Genomic DNA, 22,373 nt, shown 5'->3' with positions numbered 1-22,373 from the left:
AGTCAAGGCAGGTCACGGGCAGGTCCCTTGCTACAGAGGACTGAAATTAGACCACACAACCCTAAATGTGGAACGTATTCATGTAAGTATAGTCTTTATAAGAATGCATAGCCACATCTTAATCTTGGGAGAGTTGTTAACGAGAGGTTTGTCATCTGTTCTGGGTATAGTGGACATTCCCATCTCCTGAGGCTTGAGACAAAGGTTGACTTCTAATTACAGAGAAGGTCCAAATTTAATCATAGCGTTCTAATCACAAACAATGATTACTTTGTTAATTCTGTCTTTTGATCTACAACATAATATCTAGTTCAAGCAAAAGAAGTACATCAGTGATTTCGTGTTATATTAAGCAATATTTTTGCTTGGAATAAATGCTTAGTGGAAAGAAATAGCTTTAGTTTTACTATTGTAATTCTTCTATTCCATGTAGTCTGGACTTCTGCTTCCCTATCCCCTCACACACCAGCATCTAGTATTAATATAGTATTAGTTCAAACAATACTGGTATCATTTTATAATTGCTCCAGTTCAGGAAGTTTCCCTTCTCTCCCAAGAGCACAGTTTCTTTTGGGCAACTGCTTTTAAGACCATCATGGGGTTTTGTTACCTTGTTTCCACTGCTCCTTCTAAAATACTATGTCCATGAATAGCTAAAATCACGTAGAGGTCCTGACAGGTGAAGGTTGGGCAGCTAGGAAGAAAGAGTACAGTATCATGGGCCAAGTACAGTAATGACACCTGCAGGAGAGGCTCTCTCACTACACCTTACTGGTGTATAGGACAGAAAATTATTTGCATTACTGCCCAATCCATCTTCTTCCTTCTGAGGCTGTTGATAACGAAATGTGTTCTTTTAAACGAACATTTTACAATGAACAGACTACCAATGCTTTCAGTTAATGACAGCATTTCTTTTTTTTCCATCTAGGACAGATCTGAAATGATGACACAGTTCTCTGTATTTCCTTTAATTACCGTTCCCATACTGTCTTTTGTAGTTTTTTTAAATTATGTCTGTTAGTATTTGAATTGACAAAATGCACTTCTTAGTGCAGTAACTGCCTTGCTGCAGGTGCTAAACAGGTATTTTGCTTAGTGTAATGCGGATGTACTTGAATGGCAATTGAAAACAAAATCATTAACATTCTTGGAGGGCATAAACTAGAAATTGACAAGATTATTTCCACATTAAAAAAATCAGGATTTTCACATGTCTTTAAAAAGCAAGCAATCCAAGATTTGTCCTTTTATCTTAAGATTTATCTTACTAGAGCAACTGAAGTAACTGGAAAAAATGGTGAAGCTGTCAGTCAGGGGACCTCCCTCCATCCTGAAAGACAACTGAGGGTATAAAAATGGCCTTTGTGGAGCAGTCCAGAAGTCCACCTATTCCAGTATTCTTATTCTGTCTTTGCTGATGTGTGAAGTTGAAGCCTAAGGAAGAAGATAAGGAAAAAAACAAGTGGCATTGGAAAGTATCCATGCATTCTGTCAGCATCCAGATTTGTGTGGCACTGGGTCTCTGAGAGAGGTGATGCTTTGTATTTAATAGCCCTCAATGGATTTTCTATAGTTTTTTTTTTTTTAATTCATTTTTTGTAATTCATTTTAGCACCCACAGTGTTTTGTGGGAAGCAGTGCCACAGTTTAACATGTTGCATGCTGAAATGTTACTTTGACTCTTTCAAACTTGGTGTCTGCTAGTTTTAATAATGCTTTCTATGTCCTGTACTGTAAGAGACGGAGCTGTCATTCCTTATAGCTGTCAAAGCTTCTTGATAAAGTTAAAATGCTGTTGTTCTGGAGTTAAATAGATTGTGTTAATCAATTAGGGAGTCTTAAGGAGAAGGTCACTATTAGTTTTGGAGGCTCAGAGGCATGTTAGCAAGGGCAGAGGGGGTTAAGGTTGTTGGCTGACATGAGAAGAAGGACAGGAACAACTTACTGCCTTTGGAGTTAAGGGCATCGCTGAGACTGGAGGTTAGAGAAATCACCTGTTATGTTATCTGAACTCGGAGCCTTTAAGCTGCACTGGAGATTTTATTTTTTAAAAGAAATATTATTCTCTAAGCCTGTCTTAGTTAAGATTTGGAATCAAGGGTCAACGATGAAGTGGTTATTACGAGAGAAGGGTTAACCCCTCTGGTCCCTGGGTTTTCTGTTCGTTCATTTGCCTCAGTGAGCTGAACCTGCTACTTTGTGGCTCTTAATTTCCTTGGCCTAGTTTACCTGATGGCATATGGTGCATTGATTGAAGCGCATAGCATATGAAAGAGCCATGTGTTTTGCGGATTCTTACAGGCTAGGGAGGGGCATTGATTTCTGTGGCTGTGAAATGTTTTGGCAAGGTATTTCTTAGGACTGTTGCTCTGGAAAGGTCTGGTTCAATCTGTTCTACAAGGTGTTTTTTCTGAAGCTAAATTTAGGTGGGTGAGGAAAGGTGATGATAGGGATTATTTCTTCCAAGCTATAACCATCCATTAGGGGCTACACTATTTACTGATTTGCCGTATAATTTGAGGTCCATGATGTCGTAAGACTGCCAGGGTGTATGACTGAGGGTGGAGGAAGTTCTTCCTGTCTTATAGTATGTTTGAATGGTGACTTGCTCAAAGATGAGTCAAAGAAGTGTCCCCAGTAGCTAAAGACCTTCTCTTGGTTGTTGAGGTAGGTAGTTTGAGTGCTCTTACAGCGAATTCAGTGCTGTGGCCGCCTATCAGGGTTTTGCAGTGTGTTTGGGGTAGATGCAAGTTTTGGAAGTTTAGTTGTGATTTTAAAAATCTGTTCAGCTCTGATGGTTGATGCTTCTGTTTCACCCTTGGAAAAAATTTTGACTATCTAAAAACTTGGTCGTTTTTCCACAACTTGGGCTAACAAAGAGATTACCTTTACCTATACGCTGTACCCTACCTACATTCTTGTAGAAGCAGAATTCCAAGACTTGAAAAATAATCTTTGATGCGTATCTTTTGGGAATTGTTGACCTTAGTCTCAGAGTTGCTGGATCTTTGTGAATGAATAAAAAAGACTGCACTTTAAGGTCATATTTAAACATGGAGGTAAACATTGTAGACCTACAGATGTATGAATGTATGGTTTGTTGTTATGTAGTGCAAGTTTCCGAGGAATCATTTTCTGTATTTTGTAACCAAAAGCTCCATCAATATCTGTGGTAGAGAAGAAAAGGAAGTGTTTCAGTGTTTTTGGAGGAAGGGCAAGGGAGGAGTGTATAGGCAAAGATGCCGTTTCTCTGACTGAGCTGCATGCAGGGCATTTTCTGGAAAGACGGGTCTAGTGAAGGGTGTGTTTATGAGATATAATTTTACAATTTCTGTGCACTGTGCTTTCTGTAAGGGCCACTGTTACAAGTTCATGGACCTCACATACTGTAGGGTGTAACTGGGTGAGTCAACAGTCCATTGGAACAAGATGTGATCACACATGAAGATAGTTTTACTTTTGTGAGGCTTTAACATGGGAGGGTTGAGCGTGAGTCCTTCTGCTGCTTGCTAAACGATTTATCTTCTTTTATTTATAAATACAAATGGCCCCTTTGAAGCCCATATGTCTCTTTATATGGATGACCTTGTCATATTCTTACACACATTGGTTTTGGCTGCTGGTTCACATTTACAGTGTAGAAGGGTTTTTGTTTTTAAGAGCTGAGTTAAGACTTCACTATATTTGATGCATATATATTAATACATCTGTTTTATAGACTGTCCCTTCACAACAATTGTTTTTGCTCTCAACATACGTCTATAATTAAAACGATGAGAAAATTCCTTTTTTTTTCCTCACTCAGCTAAAGCTTAAACTCCAACACATTTCACGATGCTTATTTGACTCAGATGGCCTACAAAGAAGTTGAATTAGCCTAAAGGAGCATGGAAATCCTACTGAATGGGACTTGTCAAAGAGCTCAGCGTTGGCCATCATCAGCATTGGTCATCGTCATACTTTGAAATTCTCAAAGGTGCTCAGCTGATTTTTTTGGCACTGGGGTGACACCAGCTTCGAACACTTCTTGTAATCTCACTTCTGTGGCTGCAGTTGAACTTTGCGTTTTATGTTCTTCTCAAATGGCTGGCTTTTATATTACAGAGCTGGAATTGTATGCTGTTAATCTCTGACTAGGTGGGATCCAGATACTATCTTAACTGCTGAGTGTAGAAGCCATTTGGTACTGTCCCTTTGAAGTGAGACTCAATTATCCATCTACCAGGTGCCTTAAGATGCCTAAAGATTCCCCAGGAACTCCTTACTCATACATGTACTAGTGTCTTCCTCAAAGGATGCACAATAGGTGAAGCAAATGGGCCTATATTTTACACAGATTTTTTTTTTTTTTTTTTACACAGGAAACAAGCAGGTCTAGGCAAAATAAGAAGCACCTATACCTTGTTCCCTGGGTTTCATTACTGCTCTGAAGTCTTTGAAGTCTGTATGCTTGCAAGAACCTGAGCATTTTCCTCCAGATTCCTCACCTCCAGCTCATGCATCCTCTGGGTCCTGCTGAGTTCTCGCCCTTGCAGTCAACACCCATTTGTTCCTGCTCGTCCTCTCTGGAGCCATGCCCTGTTGTGTTTCTATTCCTAAGCTTCTTAGCCTCTACGTTTTCAAAAGGCCACCTGAAATACACCCATCTTTGGACTACTTTGAGTGATTTCCTCCCGCTCGACCTATTCTTTTCTTTTCTCCTTGTTGATCTGGAGGTAACCTGTTTAGTAGGCATTGAAGATACTCACTGTTGTAAAGCAAAGCATTATCTGTTTTGTTAGTAATCATTAATGCTTCATTCACATACCACTTTCCCCCTTTACAAAACTTTAAAGATAGCCTTAACACTATACTTATATGTTCTATGAAGTACACAGACTATTTGAAGTAAATCTAATATCCATACTTAATAATAGTTAAAGCCTTGTAAAGATATCTTGAATTCTGTTGATCAAGATCAACAGGTTTTCTTTATGCCTTTGTCCTGCTCATCCTTCATGATTAAACCAGGTTTTATTCATCTGTGATGTCAATTATAAAGGTTCTGGACCTCATTCAGCCACCAGATTGTGTTTGATGTACAGAGATGTATGAAGCAGAGATATATGTCCTGTCAGTTGCTAGAGAGGGCTTTGATTTACTGACTGAAATGCTACTGCGAATAATTGAACCAAAGAACCATTCTTCAGGAACAAGCTTTGTTTTGTATTGTTTGACGGTAGAAGTAGGGCACTCTCATCTTTCGCCATTTGCAAATGCAGAAACTACTTAGACTTTAATGGTAAAGAATTTCCATCAGAAGAAGCTGCGGTTTACAACTGAGTTGTTTTATCTGAAAGAGCTGGTTCTTCCCTTCATTTTTTTAACCCTTACTTTTGTGTCTGAATATATTGCTGGCTGGGCCCAAATATGCTGTCACTATCACTATGACAATTCACTGATACCTGCATTTACATTTACAGTGCTACATTGCTATTATGCTATTAGTAAAATTATAGGTGCTTGCTACTGCTAGAAATATTTACTACCAAAGTTAAATTGTTATTAAAGCATAAATACTATTTATTAATCTTATTCAAAACATACTAGCAGGCTTATCGCAACAGTGAGTAAAAATATGTTGATAGATGGCATAGAGGAGAATCTTCTTAGCTGTTACAGGAGGGCCAAACTTCAATAAGTAGAGCCCTCTGTTCTTGTAATGTACATTTTATTGCGAGCTGAAATCAGTCAATATAGAATGAAGACAGAAAATAACTTGAATCACGCGCTGAGGATTTGCCTTTCTGGAATGGGTGTGTTCGTACAGTCATCTTTGGGGGCAAGGTGCAGTTCAGCTCAGGTTGTTACCTGAAAGAAAAGGAGAGGGGAACTCTAGCTAGCATGTCTGTAGCTCTAGATCAGGAAGGAGTTAATGCAGGGTATCAGGAAAGAGTTAATTCAGGGTGTACACGAGCTGAGTGACTGATTCACAAAAAATCTGGGAGGTGTCTCAGCTTCAAGGTCTAAGCTGGACATTATTAAGTGTGGAAGCTGTTGCAACCTCAGGACTTCTAGTTTGCTGTGAGAATTGGAGTGTGAAATGTTATCATCTGCTGCCATGATCTGCTTTGACTTCCTGCCTGTGTTCTGCCTTAAAATTGAAGGTTTGGTAGGTAAAATATGATCCCCAAGTATGACAGTGACAAGCACATGAATATGTAATAAGTGGTTGAAGAAACAGCTAGAGAGCAATTCCTGAAAGAATTTCCCTATGCTGATCAATGTGAGCTGTTTTAATTAGCTGAGCAGCTGGATTTTAGCTGCTTCTTAACTACATCCTCACTTGTCCAGACAGTGGGAAGTCACAGTTGTGGCATTCATTAAGTGATGGAGAAGTAGACATTCTCAGCATAGTGATGAGGACTGAATTGTCACTGGATTTAATTACTGGTTCAGGATTACTTGCTTTTGGGGCTGGACCCAGGAGAGAAGTAAAATTGTACCGGGGTGAGCCTGATTTCCTAGATGACCAGATCTGTACTATTGAGCATGTGTTTTCTTAGGTGGCTGGATCTTTATTAGCCTTCTGTACTTGCGGAGCCATGACAATACCCCATGATTTCGCAGAGAACATGAGAAAGTGTCTTCATTTTACAGAGAGATCACTGTGGTGCCAGGCTGCTGCCAGCTGCTTTTTTCTGGTGCTTGTCTGATGTCCCAGTGAGCCAATCTGGATGACCAGATGATTGGGGGGTGGGGGAATAAGAAAAGAGTGGACCAACTGATAACGAAGGGTGAGAAGAACAGCTGACCTGAGGCATAGCCAGCATTTGGTAATTTGCTGTCAGATTAGCTGCAGAGTCATGGATTTAAGGTTTGTTTTTGAGAGCAGAGCCTGAGCTGCTTCCCCCAGGGACGGCTGCTGGCCTCCCCGGCTGTCCGTTCCCACCGCTTCGCCAGCATCACCCTTGTGCTTGTGGGGCTCTGCAGCCAGCTGGAGCAAGCAGCCTGGCTGGCTGAAAACTAATCGGGATGTTTGGGATGGGATTGTTTGTTGTTAGCAAAATCACGTGGCTGATCCAGCAGACTTGTGACAATGTCAGCACCGACACAACTCTTGGTGGGAACAGTGAGCCTGGGGAAGCTGGGACTACAGGCTGCGCAGTCTCGGCTGCTCTCACGCTAAGGGGGAGACTGCACCTGGAGCCTGCGTGCCACGTAATCTAATTCACACGTATCAGCTGGAAGACTGGGAGTCCTCTGCAGTGGAGGCGTTGAAGAGACTGAACACTGTGGATCCATTTTCAGTGTAGATTCACTTAATCCACAGAATTAATACAGTTCTGTCTATTGCATCCACATCATGAATATGAGATAGCTGTGACTCTTCTGTCCTAGCTTTGGGAGCTTTTTGGTCAAAATAACAGGTCTGTCTTTGGCCCGCTGTAAGGGTGGGTAAGGTGGTAAATCTGATCTTTTGCACCACCCTTAATTTAACTATAAAATTGCTAACATCTTTCTGTAATTCAGTCTGCAGTGAAATCATTTAGGTGGCATTTTAAACATTCTGTGTTTGGAATACTGTCTTCTAATAAGTTTTTAAAATGTTACACTGTAGCACACTGGCTTTTACAAAGACGGCGTGATTCTAAAGTAACTGAGAGGAATATATGATGCCTTTTATTAAACTAGTGTTTTGCCTTACAGTAATTTCAACATCAGCTATTTAAAAATTCTTGGCTCACATTCCAAGCAGTCATAAGACATTAAAAATAGCAACATTTTAACTTTTTTTACTATGTGTGTGTATATACATGTAAGACAGAGTGAGAACCATCACAATTAAAAATATATTAAAAAGCTTTTACAAAGGTGTGTGAACTTAAAGACTGATACTTTAAGAAAAGCTTTGTATAACATGACGTGAAGGATAAATTTTGAGACTTTGCAGCAGATGCTTCAGTATATTTGTTTTTTACAAGTGATCATTCTTTTTCACTCTTTCCTTCCCCCACCCCCCTGACTTTTGTGTATGTCTGGAGTGATGTATGAAAGAAGTGCAATCAGTTTTCCTGTAGAATATTCATTGCTATATCAGTTCAGACAAAGAAACTGGTCTGATAAAGGGACAAAGTCCTGGTTCTGATAAAGGGAGCAGGCGTTATGGAGGATTGCTCAGGGCCTGCTGAGAATCCCATGCAAGCCAATAGGAGACTGGTGGAAGTGGATGAAGGAGAGATGCTGAGACAGGACGGTAGCTTGGGATGTCTTTGTATCCCAAGCAGTATCACAACCCGTAGGGCAGAAGACTGTAGATAGCCAGAGGAGACCCCCTAAATGGGTATGCTCACAGGCAGGAGGGAGCAGTCACAAGCCAGTGCTGCCTGTGCCCTCCAGAGGCAGGTAAAGCCCAGCACTCCTCTGCCTGTTTGTACTGAGCAGCAGAGCTGGCTCACCATCAGCCGGCTGGTGGGAACAGTCTATGAGTTGCCCTCAACTGGGCTGGAGCCACTGCTGCTCCTGAATCAGATAAAAGATGTGTGGGTGAAAAGGTAGTCAGGACCTCTTGGCCTCTTTGCTTGAGTAACGTGTGACTTAAGTGCTGTCCTGCTCCGGGCACAGGCAAATCCCCGCCTGTTCACTCAGAGGTGCCCGTGTGATTTGAGCTTTATTCCGCTTGAACAGCACCTCCCTTCCTCTGTAGTGTGGGGACTGTTCAGGTGAGTGAGACTCGCACGGTCACTGCGTTGGGTCAGGAGTCAGCCCGCAGGAGTGGGCCTTTGAGAAATACCATAGCTACACTGAAGTTGTGTTTGAAGAGAGACACTGCTCAGTGCAAGTAAAAGTGTCGGAGCAGAGCCTCCAGTGAGGGAGAGACTGTGGTTTATGCACAGTAAGTGCACTTATTCCACTAAACAGTTTACAGCTCTTTGCCCAGTCTAGCTTGTGGCAATTTTATTTCCCCAATACACAGACCTCAAATAAGCTTTTGAAGTGTTTTCCTCAAGTGTTTATATTTAGAAAACCTGTCCTTGAAACCCAGAATAAAGCCTGCCAAGAGGAATGAGTAAGTGTTTAAACATCTTCAAACACACCACTGCAGGTTCTTTATCTTTCAGAAACGGTGACCCATTGGGACCCTTTTCATATTACAGCCGACTTAAAGTACCCAGCTGCTTTCAGCATAGCAGGTACAGCAGCTTACGGGTCCCATCTGAACCTATTCGAGTGGGTTTGTTTGCATGTGCAGGGGGCCCCACCGAGGTGGGTTAGTTCCCCCTTTTGAAGGGCTGGCAGGTGAAGCTCAATGAAGCTGCTGCCTTAGCTGGAAATGAAACAAAGTTTGTGCTTTAAATTAACAGTGCACAGGGGTCTAGGACAAATCTGCAGATGTCAGAGGAGTTGTTCTGGTTGTCCACTCCTGCATGGTAAATCGTATATGGGATGGATGAATAGTTTGCATCTTTACTTATTCCATATTAGGTATGGCTGGGGTGGTGTTGGAGCTAATGTTTCTCAGAGTCTTTAATGCGCTGAAAGGTCTGTCTTCCTGCTGTTTGCTCTGTTTTCTTCCAGCAATGAGTTTGGACTTTGCTTATATACATTACAGGGCAACACAGGAGGTGGGGCTGGTTATTGTCATGCTGACCCCTCAGGTGTTCTGATGTAACTGTCGTGGGAGTCGCACTGGGACCAGGATCAGAGATCCCACAGATTAAACTTTTTCCCTCTCCATTTTTCCTTGGCACGTGTTTGTGGGGATTTTGTGTGTGCTCTGGTTCATTGCTGTGCCTTATGGACAGGAGGAGGAGGTGGAAAGAGCAGGGACTCCACATTGCGAAGTAATTGCAGCAGCTCCTACATCATCAAATAGGAGAATTAAATTCAATTTGATTGTTAATTATTTGGATGGCTTGAGAGAAAATGTGTCATTAACTGCGGAGCAGAGGAGGATATTAGCAACCTTTATCACTCTGTCTTTGCAAGACAGGACAAGAGACCAGAAGTTGTTGCCTGTGGAACGGGGAGGGTTTAGCTCGGCATAACAAAATCAATCTGCCCCAAAACCAGCATCTTATTTAAATTACTGGGGTTTAGTGTGTAACAAAGTTATGAAATTTGCAGTTCTTTACAGGACTTCGGGGGGGGGGGGGGGGGAATTCTACATCCACTCCCATTTCCATGTTTTTGAAGCACTTAAATAAATGTAAGCTAAATGTGAATCAAACTCTCCTGGGGGTAGGAAACATAGCGCTTTGCCAAAAGTTTGTTGATGGGTGACCTGTTAATGGAAAGTGGAAAAGAAAAACTATCTGCTAACAGCTTGTTTTGCCTGTAAGCTCGTAAGTTTTTCTAACATAACCGTGTTGTCCTGGGTTCTAAATTACACAGGTAGTTGCATACTTGAACTGCCTTGGTCTTGATATATGCTAGGCTGGTTGTGTGAAAGGTTTTGCTTCTTTGTTCTTCGCATTTTGATTTTAAAATTGTTTTCTATACCTTTTTGGTCCTCATGTTGCATGGAAAACTTGAACTTTTGCCTACATGACTCCTCCTATGATTTCTAGCCAAAAATACCTACTCATATCTGAAAGTGCTCATCAGGTTCTGAGGCAAATTGCAATGGGTCGAAGCACTCTTGCCAGCAAAAGAAAGAACTTAACTTGTTCCATTTGGTTCTTACTGACACTTGAATATGCATACTTTGTAGATTTCCTAATTTCCTGCTATAAAACTTAAGTAAATCTTGAATTCTGAGCATAGAAAGTTTTTGCTACGCCAAAAGATTTCAGATTCCTGTTACCAGACTTCAGTCTCCTTCCTGTCTGATACTAAATATGATTAAAATAAAACTTTAAAGATAGTAGTTATTCACAGCAATGAAAGCAGAAAAATAAAGTTTAGAAAACGAGCATCCAAAAGAAAGAGACTTGAGTTATAAGGAAGAGAAAAAGGAGTCTGGGGTACACATGTGAGGAACATACAACTAAAAAGGTTTCTTAAAGATAAGGCTGTATTATGATGGGGCATTTTGAAGGAAAATCAGAATCTCTTTCTGCTGAGAATGCATAGTGAAATATGACTGATAGAAATGTTTTCTAACGCAGCTTTGCTAGCTGTGTGGATAGGGGCCAAGACACATTTGAACTGTTTCTGAAACCAGACAAAATAGGCATTGTTTATCCTAGACTAGCCAAACTATTTCAGAAAAAAGTTCAGTCAGAGCCACATTGATTTCTAGTCTTAATTAGTTTTCAGAATGACTGTAGAGGGAGGACATTTTTCATCCACGTCCTTTTTGACTGTTTCTTTCTTCTCTCCTCCAAATCCCCCTGTTCTTCATCCCACTGGAGTAACTGCGGCCATCAGCAATTGCAGTGGAAGGGCACGTGGAGCTAAACTGAGCCCTGACAGAGTTGGTGTGTCGCACCACTCTGCTATGGGCAGAGTGAGAGCGGTGTTAAGATGCTGATGCCCGCCCTGTACTAACATTCCTGCTGTTATACTGCTGGTGAAGACTGTGGTGGAAGTTTTCCAGAAAAAACTTGATTAGTGTGCCTTTCTGTTGTAATTAAGATATTATATTAATTTAAAACAAATATAGTCTATTTGTTTTCAACCTTCAAAAAGACTATTCAGCACTAACAGAGACTTCTTACCACAAGTACTGTTTACCTGCTGTTGTTTTTTTTTTTTTAAAAGAAAGAAGAAAGAGCAAAAAATGTCCTTTTCTGAAGTAGTTGTGTATTGTGGGGTTTTTTTTAATCTCCTCTGCAGCTTTGCACAAGTGGCAGGTTATTAAGAACATATTTTTCCATTAGCAACACTTTCTGAAAACAGTAATCCCAAGTTAGTTTTGATTTTTACCCACACAAATAGTAAGGACTGCCGTATCTGTTAAATAAGACCTTCAGAAGAGAGGCATCAAAAACCTTAGTCTTACCAAGAAAACAGATGAGTTGACAAAAGGAAACATTTTTCTGTCCTTGCGTATCAGCGAATTTTTGGTCACGTTGTCTTCCTGTCTAACCCCACCCACCAAGTTATTACTGAAAAATGCAATGTCAACTGAAAAGGAAGATAAGTTGTTAAATAATGGTTGAAAATATTTAGCAAAGGTGTTGCAGGTTTTTACTCATCTGTGTAAGTTTTTATTTATTTACAAGAATGTTAGGTCATTAAAAGCTTATAATCCGAGAATATGCACACCCACATGGGCTCTTCTCCAAGTTTTCCCGTCGAATGAGACAGAATGTGAACTTCAACACAGAATTGAGAAAAATGGTTTTAAAAATTGGCTTTCTATCTTTGCAGAATCTTGCAGCTAAGCTGTAACCTGGTTTTCGTTAGAAGGGGTTGGGTATGGTTGTATGCTCCAGGACTTTTGGACAAGTTTCTGTAAGATAACAACCTAGGGGAAAAATGCACTTGGCAAACCCTTTACAATATATGGGGAATTTCTGCATGATGTTATTTTGTTGTTTTCTTTTTGAGACATTAACCACATTGTGCTTTTTTTTTTTTCTTCATTAAGCCAAGGACCCTTGTCGTCCATAAGAGCAGCAATCAAGAGATGTAAGTCTACTTTTCCTATTTTTTGAGAATCATAGTATTGTAAGGTTGCTAAATCTTTGGTTTTATTAACTGGTTATGTTTATATGTGACAACAAAGTAGTTATCAGGCTTTTGGGGGGCTGTAATTTCTTTCTCACTCTTTGTTTGTTGCTTCACATTAGACCATCTTTTTGCTTTGCTGACAAGCTGTCCCTTCTTGCCAGTTACTAACATTTTCTTATTGATGCACTAATGCATTTGTGCACAGATGTGATCCATCTTTGAAGAACTTGGGTTACATATGCCCAATTTTTAGTTCACTTGACAAAACAGAAGATGGTTCTATTTTAGTAGAAATCTGCAGCAACTGCTCATTGGCTATACTGGGGACAGGATTAGACTCATGCACCAGGCTCATTGTGGAAAACAAAAAATTGTTTATAAATCTTGAATGAAAGTCCAAACTCTTCTTCCCTGATTCAATTGTTTAGCTCTTCTTTCCCTTTCCCTGCTCATGATATTTCCAGGCAGAGAATTTTTTTAGCTGCAGCTTCCAAAGTATTTTTTGCTGTTTCTTTCTTCCACTTTTCATTTTTATTTCCTTTATGTTCATGATTTCTATTTCATATTAATGAAACAGCCCTTACGATTCTGCTATGGGGAAAAATAAATTGGTGTATGTACTACTGATTTGTTTCTCATGGGCCTATTAGTCAGGGGCTCATTAGTATGGATTAGGTTGGAGGTGGTCAAAGGGGATCATGAAAGCTTTATTCAGAGCAAGTCTGCATGATGCTATAGTTAAAATACAGCACTTTATCTGTGCTGCTGCTACCATAGATAGGAAACTGGAAAACAGAGAGCACCAGGCCACAGAGGGCCTTTTGTGGTGGAGTCAGAAGTTGACTCAGACTGCCTAAGCCCCAGTACCTCATCTAACTGAGAAACTGTCTAAAAGATCATCAAGCAATTTATATGTATGTTTTTGAAAATATATTAGCAAACGATACTTTGTTTTGAGGCACAATCAAGTAAAAAATAACCAGGAGTCAAGAAGTCCTGGCTCATATGTTATAACATCATTCTTAATAATATTAATATGTAAACAACTATGATGAAGTATAAGTACCATGTAAATTATTCAGATGATAACCTATTAAAAAAATCTCTATGCACATATCAAGGCATTGTATGTGAAACAATAGTTCATTGTATGCCAGTAACCATACCTGTGGGTGGACCTAAAGTGAAAATGGACCCTGAATAATTCCTAACTCCCATTGCCATTAATCTGGAAAAAGTATGGTATTCTCTGGAAAGTGTATTTACCTAACAGAGTTAGAAATCTGTCTTTAATTCTTAATCACAGCTTCTGTGGGCTGTTTATCTCTAACTTTCAAGAAACATAATAGGTATGTGCAGGGTTTCAGCTTTCCAACCTGAGGACAATGCTTTATATGACTTTGTATCAGTGATCTCTCGGTCTTGTGACCAAAAAAGAGGGTTTATTTTCCTTTCAGCCACCCTGACTACAACTCTGGATAGAAAGACGATGTCATTTTGTTTCAATTGTTTGACAGCTCCATAGAATTCAGAAAAGTGACCCCAACGTGCCCGAAGAAAGCAAGTGTATGAACGTGGGATATGCCTGGGAGTAATTTTTTAATCTCAACTCTTCAAAAGTTACCCCTGGATTTTTAATGATGGTCTCAGGCCAGGACACACCACTAAATCCAACTCCCACTGAAATCAGTGAAACTATTTCCATTGGCGCCAGAGACAGCAACATGCACAATAATGCCAAAGAAAGTAAAAGAAGTCAAGCCAAGTGCTGCAGTAGTGAGGCAAAGGGGCATAGTGTTTTCGCTCGCTTCTCCACTCTTCCAGAGTAGGGTGGCGTTAAGGAGCAGGGATACAGAAGTCTGCTGCCCTAAAACATTGGAAGAACCTGCATTCCAGGTTCTGGGCTTTCCCGGCTTTTCCCGTGGCTTGGAAAATGGAAAAGTTCCATTCTCATTCTGTCCTAAGCAAATATATGGCTGAATGAAGGGATATGTAACAGCTTGTATGCGCTCTGAGTGAGACTGTGGCTTCCCATTTGGCGGTTTTGCAATTTTTGCCGTGGGCTTTGTTTGTTTTTCATTTTTGTTTTGTTTTGCTTGGGGGCTTCCTAGGTTCTTTTGGCTCCCACTTTTTCACAACCAGATCAATTCCGTGACCTCATTCTCTCCCCATCTGCACAAACATTTGGGCTGGCATAATGCAGGGAACGGTGCAGAGGCAGGAACATACAGCCCGAGAAAAGGTGTGGGAAGGAGTGAAGTGCCTTCATAAATCATTACTGTCAAATTTGAGTGAAACTGCAGGCCTGCTCTAAGGGTGTAGTTACACAGTTATTTTTCAGCAGCAATGCCGGCCTCTCTGGCACCAGGCAGTTTGGTCAGCTGTGAAGAGGGTATTTGACCTCGCTGTGGGTAGGAAGAGGAATCCTGTCACCCTCCTAGGTTATTTTTGATCAGTTCTCTCCCTGAAGTTGTGCAAAGAACTGAAGCTGGGAAGCAAAGGCAGGAAATAGAGACTGCTATTGGGGGTTGCATGTTCCTTCCCCCTATGCTGCTGGTGGTCTGAGCCCAAGGTGAGCAGGTTCAGGGAGATAAAATGGACAAAACCTGTACAGAATGTGCTTATTTCTTTACTTATTCTGAACTCACTTACTGTGGAGTCATATGAGTGCTAATGTTCGTTCAAGAGGGGACAAAAGTCCGTGTTTGGAAGAGGAATCGGTCATCACCATCTCTTTTAGCTACATTCAAGCATTAAATCAGCCTAGCTATAATGTCAAACAACCTAATATTTCCCTGAGGTGCCTGGAAACAGAATGAGAAGAAAAGGAGCAAGACTTCCCCCTTCTGCCAAGAAATAGTTCAGGAGGAAAGCTTCAACTCTCTTACTTCAGAGATGCATGAAGATTTCCGATCAGTTTGAACCTTGAAATAGTCTAATCAAATCTTGGGTGAAATCAGATTTTTTTTTTTTTTTTTTCTGGTTTTGGCTTGAGGATTACCTGATCATTTCAGTGTTCCCTGAGGAAAAGCTTCTGCAGCCATGTGACACCTTTGGTATTGCAAAGACGGCAAGCGTGGCCTCTTGCATGGGACCATTCTGTCATCTCTTCTGGTATATTATTTTATAGGAAAAGGGAGGGAGTGTTTCCCCACTCTTGAGGCTGTCCTTGAGATAATGTAATGAATTATTCCTAGGCAGCTATACAGGAAGAAGAATAACTCCTCAGTCTAATAGTCTACATATTTCGTAGGAGTGATGGAAGAAACATCCAGCCCCATGTTGGAAAAGCACTGAAAGAAGCTGCATTTTTAAATATTAGCACGTGTCCTTGTTGTAAAAAGTAATATTAGTACTTTAAAACCTATTAATAATAGTTAACATGAATTAACTGAGATAGTTAATTGGTAGGATTGTGTTAACTCACAGCTGCTGGAAGGGACAATAGATAAAAATCATCAGAAAAATTTGGAGTTTGATTTCCTACAAGGCTTGGGCTATTTGAGGCTATGGTACCAATCTTTAATGCAAAATGAAACTTGCTTTTAAAACACTCTGCAATGACAAAACTGTTCCATATTTCATACATATTTGCTAATGGAAACACAAATATTATTACGCAGTGTCTATATTGTGTAAGTGCTCGGTGCTCACAGCAGGATGGTATCTGAGCAGATCCCTGAATGAACTTCATAGTTGCCTCTATATTGCCTTAAAAGATTGCCTGAAAGACTGTAAATTCTAGCCCAACTCTCTTCCAGGCTCAAAAGTGCACGTCAGAATTCCGTTGCCACCAGCTTGTCTGTAGCATTGCAATTTATGGGTTTGTGCTATAATGGTGGTTGTACTTACATAGGCATCTTGAACTCGTAACTTTGAGTGGCCCCTGCCCCATAATCTGTATGTGTCAAATACAAATGGCATATTAAGTGCACTTGAAAAGTAGGACCCAGAGAAGAAACGGCAGAGGAAAAACATTCTAAATGTAAGTATACAGCACAAATTGAGTACCCTTTACCACTGCACATTCAAAAATAATTGGATAAGGCCCCCTAAATAGTGCTTGTAAGAAATATGTACAAAAAATGAATCTATAAGTCACTGATCTGTCCTCCATTTACAGTATTACCATTAATCCTTTACTTGCTTAAATTCTACTATACTAGGTTAAACACCTTTAGATGCCTCACTGACGCTAATGGAAATAAATAGTAACAATGTTATGAGTTGATTTGACATTTTGACTGTCCCCTGAGACCGATAAAGTTATAGGAGGAAAAGGTGTGGATTTTATGCACTGGGTTTTTCTGCTCCCACCCCTTCTTTAACCGCTTTGCTTACCTTTTACTTAAATACCACTTAAATAACCATATGGTCCTGGAAATGTCAACAATTCTCACCTTGAGCATTTCTTAGTGTGGAAGTTGAGACGACGACTGTCTTGTCTTCAGCTGTCAGTATGTAAACCAGCACTGAAATACATTTCTATTGACTCCCCTGATGGAAGAAAGGTTTTTTAAAACCTTAACGCTGCCATAATTTGAAATCTGTGGGGAAAAATTAATAGCATGCTTTTTCAAGGCAATCCACAAAGGGAATGAAGAATAGGCTTACAGGATCAAAAGACCACAAGGCCAGAAAAATGGCTGCGGGTTTTTTTCTTTTGTTTTTAAATCAGGTGTGTGCTGTGTTTTAAAATTTCATGTCTTCTCTCATAGAGTTTTTAATTTAAATTCATTTCTTTGAAATGGTAAAGGAATAAAAGCTGTGCAGGTCTGGAGGCAAGAATTATTTAGAAAGTTTATATTTTCTTTTTCCTAGCATTTGTGGAACTCCAAGGAATATGTGAGAACAGAAGATGTGGTTGCTTTCACCTCTGTTCCTACTGTGGTTTTAAGAGCTTCCAAAACTAAAGATGTTGTAAAAGTGTGGTTTTAACAAAAATGTGACAACAAAAAGAGGGGAACAGTTGATTGAGGGAGGGAAGAACTTTGTCAACGTTCTTAAAAAATAAATGTTTATATTAAATGTTTATGTACGTGGAAGTAACTTGATTCTGTAAATGCCTGGGAGATTATTTTTTTTTTTTTTCAAACAGACTGAGCACATTCTGAAAACCTATATGATAGCTTAGACATTAACCCTTTTGAAGAGAGATATTTGTGTCTACTAGTTATTTTTACATAAATATTTTAAATGCATTATTTTCAAGTGAGTTTACTTGTTTACTTGAAATTTGGAATTCGCTGGATTATATAGATGCCTCACCTAACTTGCTTATGTTGAGAAAGAAAAAAGTTCTTTCAGACTTTGTTTAGGTTTTTCTTATTTGTTTTAAGAACTTTCATAAATACAAGTACATTTAGAGCCTCACAGGAGAAAGCAGCATGTAGAATTTATCTAGAAATGAAGAAAGAATGAAAGAAATTGGCAGATTTATAATTCAGTTCTACATCCCTCATTAATTAGCTTTTATTTCTAATACCCTTATCATTGTAATTTGGCTATACCCCAAGCAGTTTTGTTGGACACATTTACCAAATGAAAACTTTCTTCTATGCAAAACTAATCTTGGAATTGGTTGCTTTAGGTCAGTTTGTCTTTTTATCTTTAATGTATGTATTAAATCAACGCAGCGTTAAGATCTCTGAAGAAGAAAGTCATAGAATCATAGAATGTGTTGGGTTGGAAGGGACCTTTAAAGGTCATCTAGTCCAACCCCCCTGAAGTAAGCAGAGACATCTTCAACTAGATCAGGTGTAAGGGATTTTTTTATTTACTTATTTTTGTGAAACAATTTTTACAGAACTGGGTTAGGAGATGTGCAATCATGTCTGAAACTTAGAGGTGTGCCTCTTACTGGGATCAATCTGCCTGCTCATACCTCTTTGGTAGGTGGGAGTATAAATTATGGGATCCCAGCTTCTTTGTATCAATTCCTCAGCATAACCCATTATTTTTAGAAGGGGAAAAAGTGCAGACCCAAATAAACCATGCTTTTAAACTACATAAAGCATTCAAAGAGATTTGACTTCCCTCTCCTCATTCCTACAGTAGCTCATTGTTGAGCAATTCAGTGGATGTTTCCGTATTCAGTTATATTCTTCATGGTTAATTTACTGCAGAGGAAACTTCTAAACAGCCATTGTTAAAATCAGCATGAGACTAGACATAAAATCTGCTTTTATTTTAGTTTTTTAAGGTGCTATATTGTGAAAAGACATTACGGTTGTTTTCTTACAACACTGGCACGTGCGCTATCCTTGCGTGACTAACCCATTTGATCATGGTTTCTGGCACTCTGAAGCCTTGGTTTGTTCTCCTTCATCTCCTCTTCCTCTTCTGTAACCCCTTCTTTTTTTCCTCTAGCACTCATGAATAGCGCACATCAAAAATGCCCTGTCAAAGAGGTACGTCTGACACAACACTATTTGGGCTCTTGAATCAAGTGTGCTTTGTGATGACACAGGAAGAGCATAATTGTCAGCTTTTGCACAATGAAACTCTACCACTTCCTAAATCGCACTTGCAATGCAAAAAATTCAAAAAATTGTCCCTCAGATGATTTTTCTTTTCTCTCTAAAGAAGTCATAGTGAAAATATAATGTGGCCATTGAAAAAATTATTTGAATATAAATATGACAAAAACAGAAAAATGAAGATGTCAGGATTTACTTATTTTATGTGACTTAAAACACATGATTTGAAAAAAAAAATGTTGCTGGTGTTTAATCTATGAGTGATTAAACCTTAGAAAATTTCTACCTGGTAACATTGTAACATATAATTCTTTCTTTTTACATAAAGGAGGGTAAAATAGCTTCTTAGATTTTGTGCCTTAGTACTTTTCCCTTCTCTAAAACAAACACAAAGAGACATTAAAAAGAAGATTAAAGAACACATCTCAGAAATGAGCCATCAAAAGCAAAGCCAGATATGTTTAACTCTTCTTTTTATTTTATTCATGCATTGCTTTAACTAAAGAAAAAGAAAATGAAGTTTCAACTCTAGGGTGACCACAATGCAGAATGCAGGAATGTCTGTCGAGGAAGAAGGACCATCTCTCTTGGTGGTAACTTGGACATAGGGTGACTTAAACTGATTATGAAACTGCACTCTAAACCTTTTAAAAACTTCTCATATTTAATACAAATAATTTTTTTTTAACTTGGCTGCTCTTAAAATCTGGAATTTATGATCAGATGCTGTATGTTCTCCATTTCATTGATAGTGGATTGGTAAGGGCTCTGCTATTGTCCTCATTTTATTGCAGTGACAGTATATTTTAACCTCTTCAAAACTTTTGTTTCTTTTCTTTAAATAGCTTCTCGGACCTCTAGCCATAGCGAACAGCAGAGGGATAGAAGGTATGGTGCCATTATTTATATTGCAATTAGGTGTTACTGTAAAACTTGTTAGCTTGTGTCACAGTATTACTTTTTATGGCTTTCTCCTCTAGGTTTTGGGTTTTTTTCCTTCTCTGTATGCTTAGTGTGTTTAAAAATAAATTAAACTTTGGAATAAAATACAAGTACTGTGATTCTTAAGCACAGGATAGGTTAAGAGTTTGAGGAGTTTTCTCATCAACTTTTGTATGTATCCTCAAAAAAAGAATGCAGCCAACCATCAAACCTCTGCAGAACTGTTTTACTTTCCTGACATCTATTTACAGGATCACTTCACAATGAAAATAAGCACACTTTTCAGGCCTCCTTCCAGTTTCTCAAAGGGTATTGAGAAAGGAGGTCACCAACCTGGATAGCTGGTGAACTGAGTCTGCCATTATTTCAGGTGTGAAGGAACTGTAGCCCTCTTTTTTTAGATTATTTTTCCAATAGTTTTTGAAGTTACACTTCTGAGGTTTTTTCTGTCAGCAGACAGAGGCTTCTGTAGCAGATGCTTCATCTACTCACTTCTCAAGGTGCATTTTGTGTGAGACTCTAGATTGGTCAGGGGTACGCTGGGGGCCATGGTCTGGGGACGTGTGCCATTGCTGCAGTTTATGCTCTAAAGCAGTTGTTACAGTGATAAAACAGGGGTAGACCTATGGGTCCTTAACTGTCACGGAAGTCCCTATTGTACTAGATGCTATAAGCAAATAGGCCCTGTCCCAAAGGCCTCGTGAGGCTTGCTCTGCCCCACTTTAGCACAGTGGGAGGTTTCCCTAGAGGTCTGAGGATAGGCAAGCTTTTATTTAGCCAGCCAGAAGCAGTTTTAACTATCCTACTGTTTTCAGATTGTGTCAGGCTAAGGGCAAACACATGATTAGTTCTCATTATCCCGAAAGACTAAAACTTCTTCCATTTAATAGAGTTACACTTGTGTTTAAGTCCTTTAAGCATGTAAATTATTTCACTGGAGCCAATAAACCTACTTTTTGGCTTAGGCGTTTAATTAGGTGCTTTGAGTGAAAGCCTAAGTGCTTGTTAGAAGGGTCAAGTAAGTTACTTTGAAATCATGGAAAAACATTGTTGGTTAAATCAAAAAGACCTGAACTATTTTGATTTCCCATGCAGAGAAAACCTTGGTCTCTTATAGTTTAAAAGAACTGTTTTAAAAAGTTTTAGATAATTATTCCCCTTTGCCTTCATTTCCAGGCGTCCTGAAATTACAATAGTTGCTGCTGAACCCCTCCGGCCATCCTCTTGGTTTCCAGGTGCAAGCCCTGTCACTCCTCAGGGATTAGGATTCCCTTCTGCTTCATCTCATGCTCAGTGGAGGAGAAATGAGCATATTCCAGCTGAGGTGAGCGTGAATTTACATGAGGTGTGTTTGATTTACAAAGGTAAAAAGCACATTAAGTTAGAGAGGAACAGAGTTTTTTGCTTGCTTAGACTCATCACATTGAATAAAAGACTATGGCAGTGTTCTTTTCCTCTGCGTATGTTAATTTAGTATTTTTAAATTTGTATGTTTCTTTTTTTTTGAAAGGATCATATCTGGATGTACATTAATATTTTCCTCTCTGTTTTCTAGCTTCCACCATCGTATGAGCAGGTGATAAAAGAAATCAATCAAGTGCAAGTGAATACAACAAATAACAATAATGCTGCTGCTCCTAGACATACCACTACTTCTGCAACACAAACTGACTTTCCAGAGGAACTAATTGGCCGTTTGCCAGGAAGTAATGTAAAAACTAGTGTGCCTACACACTGGGAATCTGCAGGCTATCCAGGTGAGGACGCTTTGGATTTCTCATTGATGAAAACTTTACTCTGTCTCCTGAAGATGGTCTTTATTATTGGTCTGTGCTGTGTCTAATATGAATAACAGTTAAATTTATGTGAGTGATTACTTCTGTAAATTTCTGTAAAATTCCTCTGTTCTGAAGAACTATCACTGCATTCATGGTCAGACTATAATTAAGTCTTGAAAGTTTTGCTTGATTCCTCCATAATGGCAATTGCTTTGGGGCCAGAGGAGCTCAGATGTCCAATCAGAATAGCAGCAGTGTTCCATGTTCAGAATGAAAAGCGTGCAAACCAAGCTGGGGCAGTTAGTGTCCTATTCTTTGGTCTAGATGTTGCTTGCATGCCCCTTGTGCTGCAAGCTAACAAGTAGTTTTGAACTCACAATGTGTAGATACCACATATTCTGGCAATCTTCAGCTTCTTCCTAGAGTTCATATATTTTTTCATTCATCTTTCTAAAAAGACAACTGCAGTTTCACAAGCAGCAGTAAGTTATGAATAAAAACCACTATCCTGATGGCTGACAAAAAAATAACATAACTAAAGTGTTCTGGAACGGATAACTGAAACCTTTTC

At 39.5% G+C, this 22,373-nt stretch overlaps 1 protein-coding gene across 5 annotated transcripts in view; it reads left to right on the top strand.

Annotated features, from left to right (window-relative positions):
• The window catches only part of SH3D19 (SH3 domain containing 19), a 110,749-nt gene that overhangs the window by 55,501 nt on the left and 32,875 nt on the right, over positions 1-22,373 (top strand). For 3 of the 5 annotated variants that reach the window (XM_063336561.1, XM_063336560.1, XM_063336559.1), the window contains 5 exons: positions 12,521-12,561; positions 18,973-19,013; positions 19,928-19,970; positions 21,201-21,348; positions 21,580-21,781. In XM_063336561.1, the coding sequence (XP_063192631.1) occupies positions 18,998-19,013; positions 19,928-19,970; positions 21,201-21,348; positions 21,580-21,781 (409 nt within the window). In that variant the 5' untranslated portion in view covers positions 12,521-12,561; positions 18,973-18,997. The remainder of the gene's footprint in view (positions 1-12,520; positions 12,562-18,972; positions 19,014-19,927; positions 19,971-21,200; positions 21,349-21,579; positions 21,782-22,373) is intronic. The other 2 variants (XM_063336558.1, XM_063336557.1) reach the window with 1 other exon arrangement.

Source organism: Chroicocephalus ridibundus, chromosome 5 (assembly GCF_963924245.1).
Source record: "Chroicocephalus ridibundus chromosome 5, bChrRid1.1, whole genome shotgun sequence".
NCBI lineage: Eukaryota > Metazoa > Chordata > Aves > Charadriiformes > Laridae > Chroicocephalus > Chroicocephalus ridibundus.
Note: the sequence above shows the minus strand (reverse complement) of the source record. Positions and strands in the feature narration are given on the sequence as shown.